Source organism: Takifugu rubripes, chromosome 18 (genome assembly GCF_901000725.2).
Source record: "Takifugu rubripes chromosome 18, fTakRub1.2, whole genome shotgun sequence".
In the NCBI taxonomy this organism is placed as follows: Eukaryota; Metazoa; Chordata; class Actinopteri; order Tetraodontiformes; family Tetraodontidae; genus Takifugu; species Takifugu rubripes.
The window spans coordinates 77842-103024 of record NC_042302.1 but is presented as its reverse complement, the minus strand read 5'-3'; the positions used below and the strand labels follow the sequence as shown (position 1 = coordinate 103024).

Sequence of the window (25183 nt, the reverse complement as noted above, 5' to 3'; positions counted from 1 at the left end):
TCAACAATCCCAGTGGACTGTTCGAGTTTTTAAAATTGCCCCTTGGATTACTGCCCCTGCTTTCTTCCAAACTCTAGCCACGACGTTCTAAGAGACGTGCCAAATGATTGTGTGTTTGTGTATCTTGATATTTTGATTGTTTTCCCCTGATCTTGGGACCCATGTGGGGTGACACACACACAAACACACAAGTGGGGGTATGCTTGCTGGACTTGAAAGTTAGTGAACAAAGGCAGACAATACCACCTTGGGAATTGCATCCCATCATGTCGGTTTGCTGTTGCACAGGTGACCGAGTAGCCAAAGTAGCTCCAAACCCATCTCTCAACTCAACAAGATTCGAGATGTGCTCACACCTTGCAGGAGCTGGCTAGTTTTGATCAGGGTTTGTTGCTATGGTCCCCCATTTGGGTAATGGGGTGGTGGTAGTGCATCAGTTTTTCCTTACTAACGTCCTAATGGCTAATTTGGTTGTTCAGCGGTCGTTCGGCACATGACTCCAGTTCGCTCTTATTCTCAGGAAGAAAAAAATAATTTTATTTCTCACATCATATTTGTCAATAGACTCAAATCACATTTTAGGAAATATTCATTTAAACTGCTGCCATTGAGTCCAGACCATCATTACCAGTGAGTCCAGAATGATCCTTCTCTCCTCTAGCTAAAAATGCAATTATGACGGATGAAACGTTCTTTTATTTAACTGTATCAGAACAGCAGGTTGGGCCCCAAAGACATCAAGGCTAATATTGGCATTAATTTCTCCTCCAAACACTCAAATACAGCGCTGTGCTGACTGGACCAGATGGAAGTTACGGCCCCATAATCCAGGGAAGCAGTCGTACAGTATCGGGGAATCAGAATAGTATTAGTATACTTATATGGTTTAATTATCGTTTTTCTTAAATCATTTCACTTTCGAAGTCTTTATATTTTTTTAAAAATTTCTGATCTAGAAGAAAGCTTCAGTAAAAATGCCAGCAAGCCACCTTCAGACAGAACAAAACCTGCTCGCATCAGCCATCAGTCAGGCTCCTCTGAGGCTTAACCATGTTAGGAAGGTGAAGGAAGGGTGGGCGGACTTCACTGGGAACCAGCTTCAGCCGCCAGCTTCAGCCGCCAGCTTCAGCCGCCAGCTTCAGCCGCCAGCTTCAGCCGCCAGCTTCAGCCGCCAGCTTCAGCCGCCAGCTTCAGCCGCCAGCTTCAGGCCATAGGCAGCTCTTGGTAGCTCGCGTAGTGTCCAGTAACATGATGGTAGATCTGTGAAGAGCAGGAAATCAATTAAATACACTCACCTGCAGAACTCCAAGTATTGTTTAGGGAAGGAGCCTCACCCACCTGCCTCTCAATGTCAGCCAATAGGCTGCTGGCTCCTATGCGGAACAGGTGGGGAGAGAGCCAATCAGAGCCCAGCTCTTCTTTGATCAGGGCCAGCCATAGCAGAGACTCCTGGGCCGTGCGGATCCCCCCCGCTGGCTTAAAGCCCACCTGAGGGAACATGCTGATTTTAAGGCAGCATCAGATACATGGTTCTATACTGTACATACAGACAGTTATGATGTATATTTGAATTACACTTTAATTCTGTGCTGAGCCAATACAAACTAGCTGTCTGGTGCCCACATGAATGGCAATACCGTCTAAACAACAGCGCACCCTGTGGCCATATCCTGTAAAAGCTTCTGTAGCAGCCAAGTAACCTTCAGCTCTCCTTTGAGGGATTCTCCTCCACTCTTCCTCCCTAAGCTCTTTAGTTCTGTCAGATTCTGGGATGTCGTAGAGAAACCAGAGCCCCTGGAGGTGGTCCAGGGTGGATCATCACCCATCCATAGAAGCTTTTCTTCTTCTTTTAAGCATTTTGACAGCTGATGTCATGGTTGCTTCCAGAGTTTGGTGCCTGAACAGGGTTTAGAAAAAGCTAAAGTCCAGAGACACTCCGAGCCACTACGGCTCGGACCACAGAAAATTCCCCGATGCTCTGCAGCCAAGGTGAAAGAGCTGGAGAAGATAACCTCCGAGGAACATCTGAAAACCCTGGAGCTGCTGGTCTCGCCCTCAAACTGGAAGCAACAGAGTCCTGATTGTATTTTCTCAGAGGTCAACATTTTATATTTTTAAGCATTGTTTTCATCCTTATTGTCCTTCTTTACATCAATTACTTGTTTTTGTGTTTATAACCAGAGAACTGTTGAATCTCGTCCACCTCTGGGCCTTCTGGAGGACTCAGAAGAACCTTTCAGGACCAAAGGTTAATGAAGCTAATATTGTCTCATCAGCTCCTGTTTAAGTGCAGAAAAGGGTTCAAAGGCAACCTGAGGAAAGCAAAAAGAGAGACAGAGAGGGAGGGAGGGAGAAAAGCAGGGGGGAGAGGAGAGAGAGCAGGAGGAGAGAGGGAGGGAGAGATAGAGAGGAGAGAGAGGGGGAGAGGAAGAGAGGGGAGGAGCGAGGGGAGAGAGGGATAGAGGAGAAAGAGGGAGAGAAAGAGTGGGGAGAGAAAAGAAAGGGACAAAGAGAGGATAGAAAGAGGGGGAGAGAAGAGAGAGGGGGAGAGGAGAGGGAAAAGGAGGAGAGAGGAGAAAGGTAGAAAAAGAGAGGGGAGGAGAGAGATAGAGGGGGGAGAGGAGAGGACGAGAGAAGGGGGGAGCGGGGGGAGAGAGGAGAGAAAGAGGGGGAGGTTAAGGAAGAGAGAGAAGGGGGAGAGGAGAGAGGTAGATTTTTAACACACCTTTATTTACATGTATTATTTACATTTACACATTTCAGAGGGAGTCATTGGAGACCTTCAATAAGTCAAAATCAAACAATTTTCCTAACCAAACACAGGACATCTCTCACTCCCCAGATGTCTTCAAATGTACTAATTTGTTCTGTCAGTTCATAGAAATTAAATAAAAATTCCACAATCTTCCATACGGATAACTTAGCTGTCCCCGAGGTGACAGCCTGAAAGAAAAACCCTCCCCCAACCCAAGAAATCACCTCTCTGACTGTAGAAATGTTTATAAAAGTCTGTGGTAAACCCGTGTGTCTTCTTTGTGGGGCAACTGTGGCCATAATTAAGGAATATAATGTAAAAGGGCACTACGGGACAAAGCATCAGGATAAGCTGAAAAACCTGAATGCAGAGCAAAAGCTACAGAAAGTAGAAGAGAAAGAAAAATATGACGTTCCAGCAGACGTTTTTCACCAGAGCAAAATCCCAAAGTGAAGCCGCTGTGAAAGCAAGTTTCACCATGGCAGAGGAGATCGCCAAATCAGGCCGGCCATTTACTGAGGGAGAGTTTCTGAAAAGCTGCATGATGAAGGTGTGCGACGTCTTAAGTCCAGACAAGAAGCAATAGATTTGAGAACACAGTTGAGTGAAAGAAGCAAAGATTTTGTTGCGGACTCTCTTGCTGTGGATGAAAGCACAGACATAACGGACACTGCACAGCTGGCGATCTTCCTCCGTGGAGTGGACTCCAATTTGCACGTTACAGAGGAACTATTAGACATTAAATCGATGCACAGAACGACGACGGGAAAAGACATTTTTGAAAATGTGTGTCAAAGTATAACCGACATGAGTGGGACACTCTAACCCTGGGTTAGAGTGTCCCACCTGGTCTCCAGAGCCTCCTCCACCGACAGACGGGTCAGGTTGAACCCGCACCCCGTGTCGGATTGAAAGAGACGGCGTCACCGAGGACGCCATCCCCGCCGTAAAACACGATGAACCCTCCGCCAAACGGCACCAAACCACCCGACAACCACCCCGATGATAGTGCAGACACACCGCCAAGAAGGGGAAGTTAGTCGGGAAAAACTTACAGAAATAGCAGCACGCTCTCCCGCAAATTCCCAGCACACGGTCAGCAAGAGAGAGAGTGGAAAAAGGGAGAGAGGACAGAGAGAGAGGCAGAGAGAGAGGCGGAGAGAGAGAGGAAGAAGGAGAGAGAAGGGGGGAGGTTCTCATTCGAGGTTGAGTCTCTCTTTCCCTCCAACTAGAACTTGAAGACAGACGGAACACTGATCCGGTGGTTCCTCACCCTGTGGCCTGTACTCAGGTAGTAGTCTCTGATGGCCCGCGCCATCACTATGGCAACAGGGAAGGTTGCGTTCACAGCCTCTTTTCCAGTGGAGGTCTTGATAAAGTCGGAACCTGTGAAGTCAAACAAGGCAGGATTATATTCTCTATCTTCTATAACTGCATCAGCATTGTTGGTCATGTGTTCCTGATCATGTGGCACTGCAACAGGGAGGGCCATCAGAATGAACACGTTCACGCGGATGAATCCATCATCATGATTCATCTGGTTCATGATTTAACTCGGTGAACTCATCTGCAGCACAGAACGTCTCTGGGCTGTCTGTCCCAGTCACACATGCCAGTCTAGGCAGGTGATCCAGTAGAAGCAGGTCTCAGAAGGAGCCCATGGAGATGGAATACCCAGCAGCTTGCTCCTCTGCTTCCTTACTTTAAAAGGAACCACATTAATGCCCAGCAGACGTTCCTCTGGGCTCTGTTAGCGCTTGGGCTAACGTAGCGCCAGCTAGCAACAAACCACCCTCCCTCCTTTCTGTGTTTGCTCGTATAAAGTAAAACGATTAAATTCGACTAAACATTAACAATAGTTAGTGATCCACACTAAGCGATGCTGCCGCTCTGTGATTGGACTAATTAAACCAAGGTTTGTTTGTTTTTTTCAAGGTTAACTGACAGCACTAGTAAATAGAGAACTTTAGCATTTGCAATGACATATTTAATATCAAGGTGGCTCATGAGTGATTAAGGGTTCATTATTGAACCCCCCCCCCCAACACACACACCGTAAATGTTGACAGAAATGAGAGAGAATCATGGGACTGACCGGCCATCATGGATACCAAGCTGGCTTTGTAGACGGTGGTGAAGGTATCCAGATCTCCAACAGCCAGGATGGTCTTCATGTGGGCATCAGCACAAGCTGAGCGGAACTGGCAGAGTTCCTGGTACAAGGCTGGACAGAGAGACAGGACATGGGGCTGGTCAGGCCTCTTTAACAGTTCCTTCATGGAAGTTTAATCAAGTGGAAACTCGGGACGCATTTATGACAGAGACCAACAAGATCAGCATGTGCCGCCGAGTCAACATGGAGAGCAGGAACACTCGGCCAAAACCATCAGCGGTTGTACCTTCCCACTGTCCCGTCAGGGCGAGGTTCCTGTTGATCACAATGTCAATCTCCGTGGCCCCATCAGCCACGGCCTGGACAACCTCCTCCACACGCGTCTCCAGAGGCGTCTGACCAGCTGGGAAACCAGTAGCCACTGCAAAGAGAAGACTCTTAGATCCCAGTTCAGTCCTGTCGCAAACTGGATTCTGATGCAGCTCTAACCTGAAGCAACTGGGAGGCAGGCATTGGCTGCTTTGATGGCCGCGACGGCATCGGCCACACGAGCTGGATACACACACACCGCCGCCGTGGTCACCTCTGCACACAAGACAGCAGCAGCAGCAGGCCGGGTCAAAGATCACGAGACAGCAGTCATCTCGGGGTCAATGGTTACGAGGCAGAAGCCGTCGGGGGTCAAAGGTCACGAGGCACCAGTCGGGGGTCAAAGGTCACGAGACAGCAATAGTCCCGGTTTGAAGGTCACAAGGCAGCATGAGCCAAGCGTCAAAGGTCAAGGGGCAGCATAGAAGGTGTCACTCTATATATTTAATACAAAATACGGCCAGTTGAAATACTTTGACTAAAGTGTCATGATTAACGACACTGCTTCATACTCTAATACATATGTAACCCTAACCTACCCTAACTAACCCTAACCTACCCCAACATCAAACCCTAACTAGCCCTAAACCTACAATATCTAACCCTCACTTACCCTAATAAACCTTAAACCTATCCTAACTAACCCTAACCTAACTAAGTGTAACAAACCCTGACAGCCCAACATCTAACCCAAACCTCCCCCTAACCAACCCTAAACCTCCCTTAACTAACCCTAAACCTACCCTAACAAACCCTGACATCTAACCTCCTCTAACTAACCCTAACCCAGCTACCTAACCCTCAGCAGGAAAGATGGTCTTGGACCCGAGTTACACTTCAAAGCGCAACTAAGAACAAAGTGGGAGATGAAAGTGGAAGCTATAGATTTGTACAAGTGAGTATTTAAACCTCAGACCTTCCCTTTGCACATTCATCTTGTGCAGGAGATCCCGCCGGACTGGCTGGATGGCCTTCAGACACAGTCGGTGGACGTTGGAGGGTGTATCATCTCCACTCAGCGTGGTCAGGTCAATAAAAGTGACGGCCTTCAACAGCCAAGCAGCCTGCAAGACAGACGGCAGGTGGTGACACAGGACAGACGGCTGCTCCGCTCCGCTCCCTCCGTTAGGGCTGGCTCCCTGGCCATAAAGCCGTTTGTACCTGCCAGCGCTCCTTGGGGACCTTCAGAGCTTGGTAGTGTTGAGCTCTCCTGAGGACTGCCTGCGTATTGACCCTCACCTGAGAGACCCATTCCAGATCTGGCGTGGAGCAGAAGCACCGAGAGGAGACATGGCTGCATTTAGAACCTCCCAAAACCACTTTCAAGGCGCACAAATTAATCACTTCATTATCGACTGTAGAAAAATGACAGCAGAGCCCAACCGAAACACGCAACAGAACTACGATTGGATCAGAAACCAGAATTAAACTAGACAAAGAGTCACTATCACGAGTTCTTAATTAGAACAGGTCCCTCGCGCGCGCGCACACACACACACGCGCACGCAGGTCAGTGGCCCACAGGAAAAGCTCCGATCGCTAAAATTGCTGATCTCGGAAGTGAGATGTGTTGGTTACCGAGGCTGATCCCGGGGTTCCTGGCACTCATGTCGGAGCTCTTCAGTCCGCTAAAACCACCAAAAGTTCGGACGAATGTTCAACTTGTCACGCGTCTTCTTCGTGGGTGTGAGACTGAGGCTGCACCAGCGCCCCCTGCTGTGTCGGCGGGCGAGAAGGGGAAATGGCTGCCGGGATATCACGCTTCGGTGCAGCGATCACATAAATAACAGCAATGGCATTCAAATGAACGCAACATTATACTCAATGTGTTTATTGTCTCGGAATAAAGTGGTTACTAGATGACAACTAATTAACCAATGTTTTCCCATTGTCCAAGAATGTGGCGGGCCGAGGCTTTCATATGCAGGGAACCATTACTGGCCGGGCCAGGACACTCGGAGCCTCAGCACATACAGCACATCGCAAGGCGCCAGGCAGTAAACTCCCAGCTCGTGCAGCGTAGACATCAGTGTCGGACGCTCGTGGTCTCCTGCATCGGTCTCCTCCTCGGCTTCTTCAAGGACATTCCTCAGTAAAATGGCAGAGCCCACACTGAGGCGCAAGATGATACAAGCCTCCTTGACACTGTGAACAAAAAGGGCAGGAGCCATTAGGGATGATCACACGTGCGCACCCATGCACACTCACACACTTACTGCTTGAAGAAATTCTCGGGTCTTTTGCAGTATTGACCAAATAGAGGGAAGAGGTTCCTGGACATGTCAAAGTGGAGTTGTGCTGCTCCTCCATCACTGAAATGATTAGCCAGGATCACCTGGCAGCCACACATGGGCGGGACAGGCAGGTCAACAGCTACTACCAACAGCACCACTAATTCCTGTGTTCGTACACACAACGTGATTATGGCAGGTGTGTATCGAGGCTAAATTCACAACTTACATCCTGGTACAGGAAGTGGTCCAGTCTCTCTGCCAGACCCTGCCAGGTGAGCTGGAACAGAGAAAGCCCCAGGAGCTGATGAAGGCTCAACAATCTGTCCCTGAGACACAGCATCATTGGACATGCCGAACTGGACAGTGACATGCTGGACTGGTCCTGCTGGGATGGAAAAGACAGCCACCTACCAAAAATGAGAAAAAAGTGATGTATATTCTCAACCTGTTGAACGCGACAGTACCTGAAGGTGGATGTAAACACAACCTAGCGGGACCACAGTGAACAGTGGAAGCCACAAGGCCTCCTGACCCGCAAACATCTAGACTCTTGGACCCAAGGGCCCAGCAGAGCGGACCAAATGCACCATTCAGGTTCCTGTTGTACCTGTTTTGAGAGTACGGTTTGGCTTTTTCTTTAAATTCTCTCATGGTCCAATCCAGTAGTCTCCCCATCATATCTCCTTTCAGTCGGTCCAGCAACGCCAGCAGACTGTCAAACAGAGAGCCTTCCAGGGCAGCCAGCTGACCCAGTTCCATCAGCCCGAGCCCTCCCAGTAGCACTTCATCATTAAGGGAAACGGCTGCCTGCTGAAGCTGGAGGAAAAACTGAAAAATACAGTTCAGAGCTGTTAACCGATGTTAACTGACTGTTCATGTTGCAGAGAGGTCCTACAAAAGAGGACCCATGAGTACAGCTCATGGTCGAGACGGCTCTGCATGCCCGCTCCAACACATGCCCAATCCCAGTCTGCTCTGGTCTGGGCAACACCTTTAAGTTTAAGACCAAAGCCTGATGGTTGTACCTGTGGGCTCCTCCCACAGCCCAGTGGGTTCTGTGGAAGTGGACCTTTGAAAAACAAGAAGAGAGCCCAGATTTCTAATAAACTCCAGTAACAAAGTGAGGAACAGCACAAACCACATTGTCTCCCCAGTCTCTCAGGATGGTGCTGATGTAATTGACAGCGTTGAGGATGGCGCAGTAACGAGCACTCAGTGGATATCGCGAGTCCTCCTTCATCACCTGAAGGAAACACATCAAACATTGGCAATGTAGTTATCATTGTTAGCATAGCCAAGGGTGCAACAAACCATTTGATCATGACTGATATTACTATCAGTATCAGTATATTGAAGTCACTTTGAAAGAAAGATCCCTTATTGTTAGTGTGTTAGTGAGTGAGAGAGAGAGCGAGAGTGTGTGAGTGAGCGAGCGAGACTGAGTGAGAGTGAGTGAGTGAGTGTGAGTGAGAGTGAGTGAGATAGCGAGAGTGAATGAGCGAGATGTGTGTAGTCTGGGATTTGTAGTCGGGATGTGATGAACTCCAGGAAGAATGATAAATGTCTGAGATTTATCTCAGCAGCAGCTTCAGCAGCAGCAGGTTCCTGGGGCGTCCTGCTGGTTCCCTGTTTTACTGCAGACGCATAAACTGTTGTTTCTTCAGCTAGTCATCTCAAGGTCTTCCTGAGGTTAGCTGAACTAGTGGCCTCACAAAAGCTACCTGGAGTCTCGTGCTCACTCGCTGTAGACCCGTAATATTTGGCAATATGCCGGACTCAGATGACAATCGGATCACAATTTCATGCCTCATAAAATCATCAAATTCCAGACTTTCTCCTGCTCGTGTCAGAAGTAAATGTTGGTGCCAAACTGCAGCACAATCGATCCTCATGGGACAAAGCAATCAATGATTGTTGCTCTTCAAAGATGGCATGAGGGACAACGGAGGTGAATGAAATATTGCATGACATGACGGACGGACGGACGGAGGGACACATGGATGATTACCTGAGTAAGCCGTATGCGGAAGTCATCCAGCAGCTCCTTCTGCAGCCCAAGAAACTTCAGTTGTGCGGAAGGACACGTTAAGTAGCGGTAGCGCTCTGAGGAACCACAAAGAGTATATCTGTATTTCAGGTTTCTCGTACTTTAAAAGAGATGAGTGATTTCTTTCGGTTGGTTGGGTGGTTATGGTCAGGGAGCAAACGCCACTTTCAGGATTTCATGAAGAAGAAGGCGGCTGCTGACACACGGTCATGGTGGGACACACTCTTGTGGATATTTACCATCATATCCAACAAATTCAAGTGATATAAGTAACTTAAAACTAGGAGTGGGACAAGATATCGTCCTACAGGATCTCCCCAGATTCTCATCAGTGTTCTACTGTTAAGTTTGTGCTCAAGGTCATGTCAGGACGTCGTTCATCTGGCTCAGGTCAAGCTGCTAGTGTGGAGAGTGATGGGCACATTGACCGATCAGGGTTTGAGTTGAAGTGAGTGGGACGAAAAGAAAAGCTCCTCGTCCGAACACCAGGGACAGCAGTAGCACCATGGTGTGCACCTCTGTGGTAGCCATCATACAGACACACACACACACACGGGAAAGCGAGGCTACGGCACCGGCACAATGAGCAGAACCTCACCGGTGATGACCTGCAGCAGCATCATGAAGGTTTCAGCACAGTCTGGAGCCCTCAGCTCATCCATGTCACACATCTCTTTGTACTGGCAGCTCCAGGCTCCTTCTGACGACAGCATGGCATCCATCTTCTCCACTGCCACTACACACAGTCAGCATGTGTGAGTAGCTGTGTATGAATGAATATACCGTACATCAAATTATAAATGGAACTCTGATGGATCTACTAGGTAGCTTACTCTTCTTCTCCACAGTGAGCCACTTCTGAAGGACTGTGTTTTCCAGCAGGAGGTGGAGGAGACCAGGCAGGGCTGGGGGATAGGACAGTTTGCTGCGCAGCTCCTTCTCAAACTGCAGCACCTCCTCCACCAAGTGACAGAAAAGAGCGTCATCATACAGAAGCCGAAGGGCATCACTGGCAACCTTCTCCTGAACCAGAGCCAGCAGGCCTCTGCAGAGTTCCACCTACACACACGCACACGCACGCACGCGCGCGCACACACACACACACACACACACACACACACACACACACACACACACACACACACACACACACACACAGGTGAACACCAAGGGGGAATTCTAGGAAAAATCTTCAGAAGCATGTAAATACATCGTTTCTGACATGCTTGACCCGTGCTGTCCTACCCTGGCACTGAGGTGTGTCTCAGCTCCTTCAAGAATAGGTTGGATCTTTTCCTCCATGAAGGTGGAGTTGTTACTCATCCACAACAGGACCTGGGTCAGGTACCACTCTGGCTGCAAAGAAAGAAAGACTTTATGCTGTGTGTGTATTGCCCTGTAAAGAGTTCGGGGGACACATCCCATCACAATCCGTCCTCCTCAGTAAAAGGCACCAAAGGTCTCCAGAGAGCGCCCCCGGCCTGCAGGAGGGCAGCAACACAACCCCTCTGTTGACAGCTGCTTCAGGTTCAGGGCCAGACACACTTCCTGGGCTCACAGAGGGCAGGACGTCCCCCCTAAACCGCTCCATCACGGCCTCGGATGCTTGCAGTACACTCACGACCAGCAAACACTCCCTTCTGATCTTCTGCCTCATCCATTCAATGGGGTTCTATAGCTTCTGCAGCTGGTTCCTCTTTCACAGGTTTCATTTGGACTAACCTTCCTTCCTCTCCAGGACAGAGCTCCACCTCTCTGGGTTCTCCTCCACCTTGACCTCCTCTCCTACCCCTCACCACTTTCCTCTAGCTCCCAGGTGTCCTCGACCACTCTCAGCACCCTGTCAAGTGCGTTCTCTGACCTTCTCTGTCGACGCTCCCAAACCAAATACTGCATCCTTCCATGGAGCCGTACTGTTGCCCACAAATGCTCACTCCTGCTCCCTTCCATCCTTTCAGTGAAGTCGACCATAATCTGACCTTCTGGGTTTCTCTCCAGGACACCAAATCTGTCCATCACTTCCTCATTACCAACATGGGTGTTAAAACTTCCACTGACCACCTCTCTCTCTCTGGCCACTTCTCCCTCTCTCTGACCACCAGGTGGACGCTCCCACCTCCTTTTTTAATCTGGAGAGGTCTGTTTCACACGCCAAATGCTCTGTCTCCGCCTGCCTGATGGGACAGTATCAACTGACCAGGGTGAGATGAGGAGGCACGCTGTGGACTTCTACAGCGCCCTCTACAGAGGACTTTAGCAGGGAGGGCAAGCTACTGCAGAGACTTCCTCGGTTAAGCCACAGGGACTGTGCTTCCCTGCCAGAGGCCCTAAGAATTTTTGTGTCGGATCCTTCCATGTCCGATTTGTGGGACAATTGTGAGTATGTTTTTGGTTGTCTGTCCATCTGTTGGACAATGGCAGCCTGAGGAGGATGACCTGCTGTCCCTGAAGTTCTCAGTGTCAGTGGACTTGCACTCCCTGGAAGTGCTGAAGGTGTCGAGCTGGACTAGTTTTTTTTGGCGCAGGCTTTTCCCCGGAGGGTTTTTCTTTCAGGTTGTTTATCTTTGGTCCCCACTACCATGCAAGGAGGAAGGCTGTACACCAGTTGGTTAATGTCATCTCGTTAGCCATATGGAAGACCAGGAAGAGCCCGGTGAGAGGTCAGAGGACGTGGTGGCCATGATGACTGGACTGCTGGCAGCTCGGCTCAGGGTGGAATTTCATATTTATAAACTGACAGAACAAATTAATACATTTAGAGACATCTGGGGAGTGAGAGACATCCTGTGTTCAGTTAGGGAGAATTATTTGATTTTGAATTTTTGACAGGTCTCCAATGTCCCTTGTGAAATGTGTAAATAAATATAAATAGTCCGTGCAAATAAAGGTATTTTTAAATCTCTCTGACCACCTCTCTCTCTGCTCCTGACCATCTAGCCACCTTGTGTCCTGGTGTCCTTTCTCCTCTCCATCGTGTCCACCAGCTCTCCAGCTTTCTGTCATCGTCCCAACATTCATTCATTCATTCCTCCTCTCAGCTGCTGATTCTTGTTTACCCTCCTGAAGTCATTTTATATCCCCAGGGAAGATTTAGAGGCAACCTTGTATTCAGACCTGTAAAGGCACACCGTTTAGAAGAGGGGGAGGCTGCCACATAATTTTCAGCTGTTCAAAACACCAAACCAAAAAATTATGTGTATAAGATTAAATAGGCCTGAATTGATGCATAAAAATGTGTTCTTTATTGCCTTGCTATTTCTCCTATTCTTCTTCTGCTTGTCTGTCTTGTGCATTGATTGTTAGTTTGTGGCTTCCCAGCACTCGAGTCCAACATTAATTTCTAAACTAAAATTTTTAATGTTCATGGCGGTACAGGATGGGTTCTTTCAGCCAACAGAACAAAAGTGCCTGACATAAACTACTGGACAGGACAAGGGAAAAAAGAAAATTAGAGTGGTTTGAATTGACCCACCTTGCTGAGGGAGCTGGTCTGCCGGTTTCCACAGAAATGGTACCTAAACCTCTTTCTGAATGGAAGCAACATGATCTGGATGGGAAGGCAGATGGGAGACTGAGACACTGCTGTGGCTGAGGAGTCAGCCTGGGTGGGCAGAAGGGGAGATGTGGAGTGGAATAAGAGGTTATCACTGTCAGGCGAGTCAAAGACGTCAAACAGAACACAGGCTTCGTCACTAGTTGGTTAGCGGGTTGTGGCAGGTTTAGGTTTAAAGTTGTGAACGAGGAGCGGAAGGATACGTGGTCTGAAGTGCCAGCAGCTGTGTGACGAGCAGCTCCAGTTGCACGCTCAACTCCTGGTGGTTCCCCACGGGTGCAAGCGACTGAGCAGTTGGGGAGATGTTTGGCCAATGAAGTTGAGCTAAAATCTTTTCAAAATCACTACAAAAGAAGGTGAAGGTGAGCACACAACACCACACAGCCACACCATAGTATGTGGAACGAACATCATTCTCGTACCCGCTCAGTCGGTCTTTGATAATCCTGTGCCAGAAAGAGAGTGTTTCCTGAAGAAACGCCTTCAGGGACGAGCAGCCGGAGGTTTTTAGGCCAGCGTGGACCGCACCCATGCTGTCGATCGCCCTGATGGCCTCCCACACGCTCCCGGTCATCAGACACTGCTGGATTGATGAACTGCAGGCATCCATTTGGTACAATTCTCTTCAATATTCTTTAGTTAATATTAAATTTTGCATTCATTCTAACATTTCAGACAATCGATTCAATTGGCAAATTGTGATAATCCTCATTTAATTGAATGACAGAAGGGTTCGGTTTGACTTGACTTCCTCATCTCATGAAATCACACACTGCTCCACATCTGTTGTGTCTCTCCATGCGTGCAAGCTCTTTCACTCTTCAAGTACCTGCATTCCTCTATAAGCTGAAGACAGCTGAGGTATTTCATGTGTCGCTCTATAGTTTGGATTTGGTTCAGCATCCTGCCAAGATGATTCTTTGAAGGCTGGACACCCTGTAAATGCTACAAAATGGATAAAGTAACCACAAAACCTGCCAGGAAGAGTTAGGTGAAGGATTTATGCCAGAGCTGGCATGTTAAACATACTGTAGAAAATATATATGTATATTTAGGACAAGTTTACTTTTCTTAAATGAAACTACAGTAGTTTTAGAGTTAGAACAGGCTAATAATCCTCCGGAACAAATATTTAACCGGCGTTGGTGCTGGTAATGAAATCAGCGTTGGATTGCTATGGTCTTAACCTGCTCCAGTAAATTTGCCATCATCTCCTCTCTGTGTAACAGGTCCTGGAGAGAACAGGCAGCATTCTCAGCAGCACACAGAGCCGCAGACACTTTCAGGGGCACCGAGTCGGACACGGCCAGAACCTGAGCAATGGCAAAGAAAGAAAGTCAGATAGAAGCGAAACACTGATGATAAGGGCTGAATTATAACAGAGAGCAGAGCAGCATGATGAATCGTTCAAAATCGTTACACGATCTACACAACACGCTGCCCTGGCAACATACAAAAAACTTTTATACATCCGGGTTTGCTTTGACCAATTAAAGGTCAAGTCAGGACAATCTGATGTGGACACTATACAATACTGGCCTTATACGTCAGCATATGTTGAAACGTGAGGAGAGGCTGGAAAGTCAGTATAATATAATATAATATAATATAATATAAGAAAGCACTATATCTCTGTTATAAGGTCTATGTTAGGTCCTGCTGCTGCTGCTAACAACAACAACAACAACAACAACAACAACAACAACAAGAACGACTACGACAACAACAAAACGGTTAGGTTTTTTCCATTTCTAATCAGTAGATTCACCTGCTCACTCAGAACGTTGTTTTCCTCTTTCAAACTCTCCAAAATGTCGCCAATATTCTTGTGAGACTTCAGGTCGTCGCCAGCTTTATTCGTAAGGAAATCCACGACGTGCAAACCGCGCTCATCCTCCCACAAAGCGCCGCTCTCATCGTCGACATGTTCAGGGAGACTTTTCTGCCTCGGCTCGTCTGAGGGCGCCGCCATCTTCTCCAACACGTCATCACCGCCGCCGCGCTGCGCCCGCGCGCACACCTTTTACAGGATGGCGAAGAACAGACTGTTCTTGTCGGTCAGTCCTTTTTACAGGATGGCTAAGGATATACTGTTCCTGTCTGGGTCAGTCCTTTGAACAGGATGGCGTAGGACAGACCGTTTCTGTCTCGGTCAGTCCTTTTTACAGGATAGCGAAGGACAGACTGTTCCTGTCTGGGTCAGTCCTTTTTACAGGATGGCGAAGGATATACTGTTCCTGTCTGGGTCAGTCCTTTTTACAGGATGGCGAAGGACAGACTGTTCCTGTCTGGATCAGTCCTTTTTACAGGATGGCGAAGGACAGACTGTTCCTGTCTGGGTCAGTCCTTTTTACAGGATGGCGAAGGATATACTGTTCCTGTCTGGGTCAGTCCTTTTTACAGGATGGCGAAGGATATACTGTTCCTGTCTGGGTCAGTCCTTTTTACAGGATGGCGAAGGACACACTGTTCCTGTCTGGATCAGTCATTTTTACTGGATGGTGAAGGACACACTGTTCTTGTCGGTAATTTGTCGGTCTTTGAGGAACACAGGATTCTCTGACTGCCCACCGCTCTGGATATGGTGTTTATCTAGTTGTTTTTCATTTTAACAACACATTCTTCAAAGGTGAAAAAATGGTTATGATTAATCTCCTTCATTAAAAGTTATAGTTGATGGATTTTTACGACATTAACAAGTCCAGAGAGTTACCTGCTGCTGAACATGAAGAAGGCAAGTTTTCTGGCCCCAGGCTTCCAGCACACGTCACCCCATTACTCAGCAGGTCAGCCCCAACATGACAATCCGAGACAATCTGCCCAACAACCACACAACTACACACACACACACACACACACACACACTTATACACGCAGGTGGACCAATGAGAATATTGTTTATTTAGATTCAGAATATTCCACAACTCACACACTTCATCTCCAGCAACAACCTCAGGTGATGTGAAAGAAATGTAGCTCAGCATCCTGGGTTCACTGATAGGAAGTAAATATATTTGACAAGATGGGAGACAGGATGGCAGGAGCAGAGCTCGGGCTGCTTTAATTCCCAACACCCAACGCAGAGCAAAACGTCACAGCAGCCCAACAGCAATTGAGAGAGGCCGACAACTTCATATTAATTGTTGTTCTTATGCACAACAGAGTCTGTTTCACACTTCCTCCTTAACAACAAATCTTCTCATTTTATCCAAGACAGAAACAAGGAAATAAAAAACCCATCAAAACCAAATTCAAAACAGATAGGAAGAATGCTCCATTCCAAGTCCCCCAAATCGATCACACCCAAGCAACAACTCCATGATATACATCTAAAATCTGATGAGAAGAAAACTCTTTTTCTTGTGAAACAAAAACCTTCTAATCATAACAAAGTGCTGAAAATGTGACGCCACAGGAGACATAACAGAGAAAGGCGTGGCAGAAAAAGTCTGAGAGTGGACAATGCGATAAGTCAGTGCAGCTTGTCCACCTGAAACAAGCACCTGTACAACTTGATACCAGCCCTTCCAGTGTGGTGCCAGCTTCATATGGCTCTTCCTGGGGATATCCAGCCACACTAGGGCACCTACACCATAGACATAGTGGGAGAAACCCTCGTCGTAGTTCAGCTTCTCCCTCTGCAGAGCAAAGACAGGCTGAGCTGAAGGCAGGCGCCATCCCCTCTGCTAGAGCCAATTCATATTCTACCAGTAGGCATCAGCACATCAGCAGGAACATGTGCCTCATGCCTATGCATGAGGTGAACTGAGCACTAACATGTTTGGAGCTGTTATGTGCAAATGCAACCTGCTTTACTGAAGTGCCCCCACCACAGCCCCCAAGAAACCAGCGGTAGTGGCGTGCATCTTCCTAATTGCCAGGCACTGACCAAGATTCCAAATCACCTCCGCTTCAAAGTGACGACCCCGGCGCACTGTGCACCACCCTGACGCAGGGCCACAGCAGTGTCTCATCACTGCCTCTATCCAAACGCAGCTCCAGGTCTCCCCTTGACTGCAGCATAATCCAGCTTTACCTCAGCAGGGAGACGGTCTCAGAGCAGAAGGGCGACATGCCCCCTTAGGTAGTGGTTCAAGTTCAGGAATTTAGAGCCCAAAATCACAAACATTGTTGACTCGGGGGGCTTTTCAATCTACACAGGTTTGACCTCCTCTGTCCTTGGACCCTCAAACTGGGTCAGGTAAAAAACAATTTAGGGAAAAGAAGAACGCTGAAGGAGATCCACAGATGAGGGATCCGTCTCCCTGGGACGGACTGACGGACTCCTCCCCTATAGCCCTAACGCTCGCTGCTTCTCTCACTCTCTTCCTTTAATCCCCAACCACTCCGCGGTTCAGATGTTTCACACCAGTGATGATGAAGCAACAACGCAGTCTGTTAGCAGGAGCATTTGTTGGATCAGGACCAGAAATACTTTTATTTCTTGGGCTAAATTCTGCTGTTGGCGGTGCTCCACCTCCCAAATTCACAGGTTTGAACTCAGAATCAAATATCAACAGTATGATGGCTGTGATTTTTGCATTTGATGTGAACAACTTTACTCCCAATTGCAATTTTGTTCATCAGTCTGGAGAGAACTCCTACACACACACACACACACACACACACACACACACACACACACACACACAGGTGCATAGCTCTCTACATGGGTCACACGCTGAGGGCTCCCTGTTTATATCTTAAAGGTGACATGTTTTTTTATTTTTCTGAGTCATGCATCCCTCACCACATTGCCCCCCCTCCTCCACCCCCCACCCACCCCGGTGGTATTAAAGTGTAGCAGAGAAACGGTCTGAAAGCCTCCTGCAGGGGTCCAGAGCAGCTTCTACGCTTCACTGCGGGTCAGGACGTCCTCAACATCCTGCAGGATGCCTGGAACCATCAAATCAGGTAAAAATCACACTTTAAAAGTAAGAATGAAACACACACACACACACACACACACACACACACACACACACACGTCTGTGCTGCCTTCTTTATTGTGTCCTGTCCTCCAGGTTGTATTTGTTTGGACTTTGTCTGCATCTTCTTTGAGAACCTGTCTGAGTCACTGAACATGCGACCTGTATGTCTGTGTCTGTCCCAGTTTGTGTTGTGTGGCTGCTGCTGGTCTCGGTGTTGTTCTGTAGCAGGCTGGCCGGTGTGAGAGCAGTGTCCATCTGCACCAACGCCCACGCCGGCTGCCACGTCCTGTCCTTAGCCAACCTGTTTGATCGGGTCATCCAGCATTCCACCCGGATGCACAGCATCACCAACGACCTTCACTCCGAGTTTGTAAGTGGCATTTGAACGGAATGTGGATGTGGGAGCAGGTCGGTGAGGAGAGCCCTGGTGCTTGAGTTCACACTAAAGACCGTTACAATAATTTTAAAAGACAACAGTAGTGTAGTGCTCAACAGTCCTCCTGCAATAGGACACCACGGGAAGTGTTTGGACTTATATGTAAGCGTAGCAAAACCAGCAGAAAGCCCAATGTACATGTGACATGTGCACCCAACCGTTAACTGGCTGAAAGCTTTGTGATAAGAACCCTTCCTTTTGCTAGAAATAGCAACTCCTCTTACTCATCGTTGTGTGCTGTGACCTCAGTTGACCTTTGGACCCCAGGTGACCTCTGGCATTTCTTTCTTACGTCAATGTTTTGTCTGTCAGGAGCAATACTTCCTGCCCAGTCAGAACCACGTTGGCCGGGTCAGTCACAACTGCCACACCTCCACCATCATCACCCCAAATGGCAAAGGGAATGCTCAGAGACTGGCGGTGAATCACTCCCCTTCTCCCCGTCTCTGTGGATGCGTCCACGCTTGTCCCTGCTCCTGCCCCCCCTGCATGCGTCCGTGTTCAAGTCATCTCAGCTGAACGTTATTAACCTCCACTCACAACCTTCTCCGCTCCACCGACGGTGACGTTTCCCACTGTAGTGCTTGATTAATGTTGTCCTCACCTCTTCATCTGACGCCTTCTTGCATTAGCGTTCTCCTCCAGGCTGCACACAGGTGACTCACTGCTGCTGTTACAGGAGTGGAGGTGCGCAGGTACAGGTGACCTCTGGCGGCTGTGGTCAGTCTGGAACTGCCGACACTGCAGGATGAGCGTTGTTAGCGATTCCAGATCAGTTGGGCTCGGCAGCTTTGTCTGAGCTTGAATCCTAATGACTTTATCAAAGGCTCCAATTCCAAGACATGTTTATTCACCCCCCACACGGAACACTTTTTATTACACTATTATTACTAGCTTGTTGTAGATTTAATCTAGAAATAACGCTGTTGCAGCAAAGCCTTGAACCTATTCTCTTGAATATTTTCCCTCTTGAATCTGCCATTATACTTAATGTAAATCATAAAGATCTGCTAAATTAAAGATTACATCAGTAAAAAGGAGAAACCCAGAGGATGATGGGATTATCATTTAATTATTACTACTGCTATTACTGTTGTGAAATGTATGTGTGGGGGTGCTGTGTGAGCGGTGGATGCTTCACGAGACAATTAAGACTCCAACGTGCGAGAACTCGTCTGTTCACCTTCATTCGGTCTCATCAACTCATGTGAATGTGTCCTCACGTTTCCAGCCCAGTAAACGCTGCTTTCCCTGCCTTCAGCTCACTTTTTGGTTGCATATTTGTCACCTGTAAAAGTTCTGGAGACCATTGGGATGGTTCTCTGAGCCTCATGCTCTTTTTGCACGGAAGTGGTGTTAGCCCAGGAACTATTCCATAATGCCATTTCTGCCTACTGTTTGTTATCCATGACCTCTGACCTTAGCTAAGGAAGGTGCAGCTCTTCACAAGTAGTTCTGGGGTTTTCTGTGCCTTGGAGCAGTTTTTGGATTTCCAGTCCTCTCCATTTGGGATGGAGGTTCACCGGCTCCGGAACACTGATAGATCACCATCTCTTTGATCTTTACCTGCTCTTGAAGGTCTCACAGGGATATTCTGTGAGATCAGGGGGCCCCTACAACATTTAAAAGGTGCTTTTTGAAGTTACTGGCCCGTCCTGATCCAAAACATTGGAGTGACAAATGTGCAAACCAAAAAGAGACGCTAGTGAATGTGTGAAAGTGTGATGTATGAAAAGAGTGAAGGCTGAGCAGTGCTTGTGCTGTCAGCAGAGGGAGGAGCTGACCAGGGTGATCCTGATGCTCTTGGTGGCCTGGAGGGACCCTTTGTGGCACTTCCATCAAAGCATGTCTCATCAACACGACTTCAACAACTTCAGCTCCAACAAAGCCCTTCAGATGAGCGATATGGTCCACGAGCTGCGGAAGGGTGTGGAAAAGGTGGCAGAGAAGGTAACTGTGCTACTACTCTGGCAGATGTTTGAGCGCCGACCACCTATAGTGTTTGTTGTTAGAATACAGGCAGAATAAGTGATGATGTCATCAGAGCTGGAGCCACTCGACCAGCCTGACTCCAGTAAAGGGCAGGTCTGCCGTCTCCTCTCCTCTAGATGCAGAAGTTGGGGATTATAAAGACCTCCGTCAGTAAGCCGGCTCCTCCCGAGGCCGTGCAGCTGGCCGACGGTGCTCGGTGGCACCTGATGAAGGACTATGACCTTCTCTACTGCTTTCGTCGGGATTCCAACAAAATCCACAACTACTTGAAGCTTCTGAAGTGTCGCATCGTCCCGGAACACGGATGTTAAAGGTAGGAGCAGAGAAGGCTGCTTTAAAAGGGATGGGCAAATCTTTGGCTCACTCGGGTGCCTGTTTTCTCTTTAGGACTCTGACCGAGCATAAAGCCGCCCGCCCGCCAGTCGGCTGTTCCGGGGCTCCGTCTGAGTGGACAGACCTGAGCTGAGGGAAGAAGAACTGGGACCTTCTTCAATGTGATGATCAAATCTTCTCCTCCTCTAAAATGTTTGAATAAACCAGCGTGTCTTTGTCATTCCTCTCACAACCTTTCCAGACTCAGAGTTAGAAAGGCAGATGTTAGCATACAGTGCTCAGCTGGAGGGGTCATCATAAACCCAACATCCAGGCCCCTCTCCTCATGTACTGAACCTCCCTCACCACGCAGGACCACGGTGGAGTAACAACTCCTCTTTATTTCTGAGAAAACACACATTTAAGAAGTGCAGATGAGTACAGTCGTCATTTCTTGGAGGCTATGGCCACCACCTCCGGCCTTCCGCCGCTCTGCTCTACACAGGAAACATGGATGGATCCGTCCCTGCAGCAGACCAAGGAAGCATTCATGTGAAGCCTTCAAAGGATGCCTGAGAAGATGGGGAAGGTCCACCTACCTCTTCATGGTCAACACCGTGCTGATGCTGTGCTTCTCCTCTTTCAGCTGCAGGTCCCTCAAAACGATCTATAGGTTGCACAAGTGCACGTCAGCCATGCGTCGCGCTTCAAACCTTTCACGTTTACATCACAGGTCGCATTGCCACGGAGAGAAATGGAGCTTTGGGCTCTTGGAATTTTGCACTTTCTACTCTCTCAGCTCTGGACAAGTTTGAATGCAGGACAGAATTCCGCACCTTGGCAAGCTTTTCTGGCGGTCGCGAGACCCATCTCTGGTAAACGTCTATGGAAACGGAAGACAGCGTCCCCTGTCCAGTGAGTATATGATGTCTACGAGCTGGCAGCGGCGTTCCAGATGGCAGCAGAGTGGTGAAGACTTCCGCTCCCGACTCGTCCACCTCCTGCAAACATCCAACCTGCTCATGCTGTCTGAACACAAGACTGTGTTTGATAACGTCCATTCAAGTGTCAGCGGTGCGCACCTTCACCAAGATGTCAGTGGCAGAAACATCCACCGCCATGGGCTCTTCCTCACAGCCCAAACCATCGTGGCCAACCAGCAAACCTGCTTCCAGCGCTGCTCCGACAGCAATGAGCTCATCAGGGGGCGCTGAGCTGAGAAGGTCCACATGAGGAAATATGTCCCTGATCATCGTTTGAAGACGAGGGATCCTGGTGGAGCCTCCACAAAGAACCACCTAAAGCACAGGGAGGTATCAGGTAGAGATCAAACCCTAGAACATAGCATGACTCTAACACAAAAACAATGATTCTGTTTCTCTCTTACAAACACACACACAAACACGCGCATAGAGACACAGTGTACCTGGTTAATGTCGCTGGTGGACAGTCCCACACTCTCCAGCAAACCTCTGATTGGCTGGACGCTCTTGCTGAAGAGCGACGAGCAAAGTGACTCAAATCGAGCTCTATAAAAAAAAAAGAAGAAGAAGAAATTCTGCTTTTTAGATGAACTAGTCCAGGCATGCCCAAACCCGGCTCTCAGGGGTCACAATCCAGATGGGTTTTATGTCTAAACAGGTTGAAACTACATTCAGTGGGATAGAAAACCTGGCTGGACTGTGGCCCCGGCGGACTGGGTCTGGAGATGAAGTCTTAGAGCCACGCAGTGAAGGTCTGGGGTGCTTTTACTGTTTCTGAACCTGGACCACTACATATTAACCTAGATAGAATACTAAATCCAGTTGAAACCACAGCAATAAAACAGCCAGTAGGGGAACCACCACGCCAGGACCACCAGGGATCATCACGCTCACCAGCTCCAATGAAAGCAAGAAGCAGTGTGTTGTCGGGACAACCCTGTGGAATTCTGGGAGAAGAAAAAAATTACCTGGACACGGTGCATTCAAAGTCAATGCCGTTGTGTAGAGAGTCCACAAAACAATTGGCTGATCCCAACAGGGACAGAGAATGTTTGGCCATGTCTGCCCCGTTCATCAGCTTCAACATAGCCCGAGCGTTGCTGCTCACGTCGTGCTTGAAGGTGCTGTACAGTAAACACAGAAACCACGCCAAGCTCTCAGACATGTTGGTGCTCAGGTCAATTCAGGACGAAGGTGGACATGGAGAAAGCTCATGCCTTCTGGAGAACCCTGCCCAAGCAGGAACCTCCTGGTGATGGCACAGCTTCGAATGAACCTTACCGCTTGAACTCTGTGGCGAGGTGCTGGGCCAAGGCCTCCGTGAAGCTCTCTCCTCCCACACTGGGGTCCGTGTGCGTGTTCAGGACTCTGTAGATTCCTCCATTGACCTGCATCACTGTCACACTCAAAGAGGCCCCACCGAGCTTGTAGACTAGGACATGGCTGCAACACAGTGCACATATGAGCCATATGGGTACACGACACCAAACCCCAGGTCCTGGTCACCCAAGGGTCAAGAGGGGCCTCCACACTCAACACCCGTTTCACCCCTGACACTGGGGTTAGGTTTTTCCCCTCCACAGGTTAAATCACACCAAGATTTCTCATCTTGGTGCAGCTCAGACAGTAAAGACGCTTGCGCCAGGTTCGCACCAGGTTCACGTCAAGTTCATGATTGGCGCGCGCCGTGCAGCCATTGCGATTTTCACCGCGTAGCGAACCCGGTGTTTATTGTTAATAAATGTTAGCATGTCACAACAGTGCTCTACCTTCTCCCAGATGAACTGTTCTGGCCGATGTTATAAGCCAGGAGAGCAGCAGCAGGTTCATGGATCAGCCTGAGAACATTGAGACCTGCACCTTGGGCAGCATCCCTGCACAGCAGCAAAGACAGAGCGGTCGGTTTGGTAGCATGACTGCCTCACAGACAGAGAGCCGGCCCAACTGACGTTACCTCATAGCTTTCTTCTGAGCAGGAGCAAACTCAACAGGCACAGCGACGACCACCTCGGTGACGTTCGAGCCCAGAGCTGACTGAGCCGTTTCTGACAAAACAGCCTTGTTCACTCTACAGATTTCAACATTTTTTCCATTGATCAGCGTTTTTCAAAAACTACCTCTCATTTTCTTGAAGATGACCTTTGCAGCGTCCTCTGGAGCGACATACTTGATGTGTTCTCCCGTGGTTATTTCGTAAAACGGCCGCTCTTCTCTGTTGATCACCTGAGCACACACAGCTGCTGTCAACTAAATTCCAGGTCTGTTTGTGACTGCAGACGCTGGAGACGTTATCCAAAAGGACACATGACACAAAGCTACAAAAGGCCAGTGAGACATTAATGCACACGTCTTGATGGAGCTGAGCAAATTGAAAATGCTGCTTCCAGCTCCAGCACGATTGTCAGCAGATGCAGTCGGTAAGACTCACCGGACATTTGGTCTGACTTCTGTGGAGTTGTGTCTCTGGATGATTGAACCTAAAAACACAAACACAGACCTAAAGGAACATCTGTCCCAGTCACCCAGCAGACCAGTCACCCAGCTAACCAGAAGCCTGACCTCCTCCCCAGCAGCTGTTTGACTTTCACCACTGTGTTGGCAGAGTTCCAAACCCGTCCTTGTCTAGCCGCAACACCGACAATCTGGACAGAAGAGAACAGTCAGGACAGAAGACGATAGTCAGGACAGAAGAGGACAGTCGGGACAGAAGAGGACAGTCAGGACAGAAGAGGACAGTCAGGATAGAAGGACCTGCTCATTGTCTCTGTAGGCCACCACAGCTGGAGTGATTCTGTCCCCGGCATCATTAGCAACCACCTCTGCCCGGCCGTCCTGCAGACACACACAAACACACACACCTGAGATCTTTAGACACAGACACACACATTGAATGAATGAATGATAGATGGATGGATGATGATGATGATGAGAGGAGCGATCTGGCAAATGTAAAGACTCGGACCTGTGGACATTCTACCAGACCGATCCAGATTTATAAGGAGCATCTGTATGAGAACGTTAGGAGAACGGAGAACATCTGACCTTAAACACCGCGACGCACGCGCTGCTGCAGCCCAAATGAACTCCGATCGCTGTCATGTTTAAAAACACGCTGCTTCCAACATTACGCTGCACTACTTCCGCTTTTCTTCTTCTGCTCTTATCTGCGCCTCCTTTCCTACAGCGCCACCATCTGGTGAGGAGCGGTGCCATCCACAACCGGAAACGGAGCCGAACGGCTGAGTGACGTCAGGGGTGGAGAAAGTTGAAGCCAAAACAAGTTTCAGCAAACGACTTCTGAGAAATAATAGAACAAGGAGATTGAGATGATTCAAAAAGCAGACCAGTTATTTTTCCCACTTGTAACCAGGAAAAGTAACATTTCCCCACTGACCTCTCTGCCAGAATGAAGGAAAGTGTCAACTGTTCTTGTCTGGCAGACCAAGGAGGAGAGATAC

The 25183-nt window shown here is 48.6% G+C and overlaps 4 protein-coding genes across 8 annotated transcripts; 1 reads left to right on the top strand and 3 right to left on the bottom strand.

The window, feature by feature from the left end:
• Positions 1–513: 513 nt before the first annotated feature.
• dera (deoxyribose-phosphate aldolase (putative)) lies at positions 514–6975 on the bottom strand. Of its 2 annotated transcripts, none has more exons than XM_003972627.3 (9): positions 6816–6975; positions 6399–6496; positions 6154–6301; positions 5358–5453; positions 5155–5289; positions 4851–4979; positions 4029–4141; positions 1339–1488; positions 514–1260 (listed from the first exon to the last, which is right to left on the bottom strand). In XM_003972627.3, the coding sequence occupies exons 1-9, from the start codon at positions 6844–6846 to the stop codon at positions 1204–1206; spliced, it is 957 nt and encodes a 318-aa protein (XP_003972676.1). In that variant the 5' UTR covers positions 6847–6975; the 3' UTR covers positions 514–1203. The 2 variants fall into 2 exon arrangements, 1 of the variants encoding a protein (XP_003972676.1); XR_003885668.1 differs by lacking the exon at positions 514–1260 and adding an exon at positions 1657–2312 and having other exon boundaries at positions 1346–1488.
• A 77-nt stretch (positions 6976–7052) lies between these two features.
• rint1 (RAD50 interactor 1) lies at positions 7053–15280 on the bottom strand. 2 transcript variants are annotated; one of them, XM_003972641.3, is made up of 15 exons: positions 14840–15280; positions 14259–14384; positions 13901–14016; positions 13494–13667; positions 13275–13415; positions 12991–13165; positions 10764–10874; positions 10352–10577; positions 10117–10254; positions 9480–9574; positions 8610–8714; positions 8079–8299; positions 7698–7878; positions 7454–7572; positions 7053–7382 (listed from the first exon to the last, which is right to left on the bottom strand). In XM_003972641.3, the coding sequence occupies exons 1-15, from the start codon at positions 15041–15043 to the stop codon at positions 7172–7174; spliced, it is 2343 nt and encodes a 780-aa protein (XP_003972690.2). In that variant the 5' UTR covers positions 15044–15280; the 3' UTR covers positions 7053–7171. The 2 variants fall into 2 exon arrangements, with proteins under 2 accessions (XP_003972690.2, XP_029681128.1); XM_029825268.1 differs by having other exon boundaries at positions 7172–7382; positions 14848–14981.
• A 1677-nt stretch (positions 15281–16957) lies between these two features.
• Positions 16958–21124, top strand: prl2 (prolactin 2). 3 transcript variants are annotated; one of them, XM_029825270.1, is made up of 7 exons: positions 16958–17563; positions 17871–17985; positions 18185–18372; positions 18751–18858; positions 20209–20388; positions 20547–20743; positions 20818–21124. In XM_029825270.1, the coding sequence occupies exons 2-6, from the start codon at positions 17964–17966 to the stop codon at positions 20739–20741; spliced, it is 693 nt and encodes a 230-aa protein (XP_029681130.1). In that variant the 5' UTR covers positions 16958–17563; positions 17871–17963; the 3' UTR covers positions 20742–20743; positions 20818–21124. The 3 variants fall into 3 exon arrangements, with proteins under 3 accessions (XP_029681130.1, XP_029681131.1, XP_003972677.1); XM_029825271.1 differs by lacking the exon at positions 18751–18858 and having other exon boundaries at positions 20206–20388; positions 20818–21121; XM_003972628.3 differs by lacking the exon at positions 16958–17563 and having other exon boundaries at positions 17823–17985.
• A 1-nt stretch (position 21125) lies between these two features.
• Positions 21126–24972, bottom strand: hspa14 (heat shock protein 14). The gene is made up of 14 exons (XM_029825269.1): positions 24768–24972; positions 24477–24557; positions 24285–24367; positions 24154–24202; positions 23843–23948; positions 23680–23770; positions 23495–23599; positions 23007–23168; positions 22694–22849; positions 22169–22271; positions 21825–22040; positions 21579–21743; positions 21342–21409; positions 21126–21268 (listed from the first exon to the last, which is right to left on the bottom strand). Exons 1-14 carry the CDS (start codon positions 24936–24938, stop codon positions 21190–21192), a joined length of 1635 nt encoding a protein of 544 aa, XP_029681129.1. The 5' UTR covers positions 24939–24972; the 3' UTR covers positions 21126–21189.
• Positions 24973–25183: the final 211 nt, after the last annotated feature.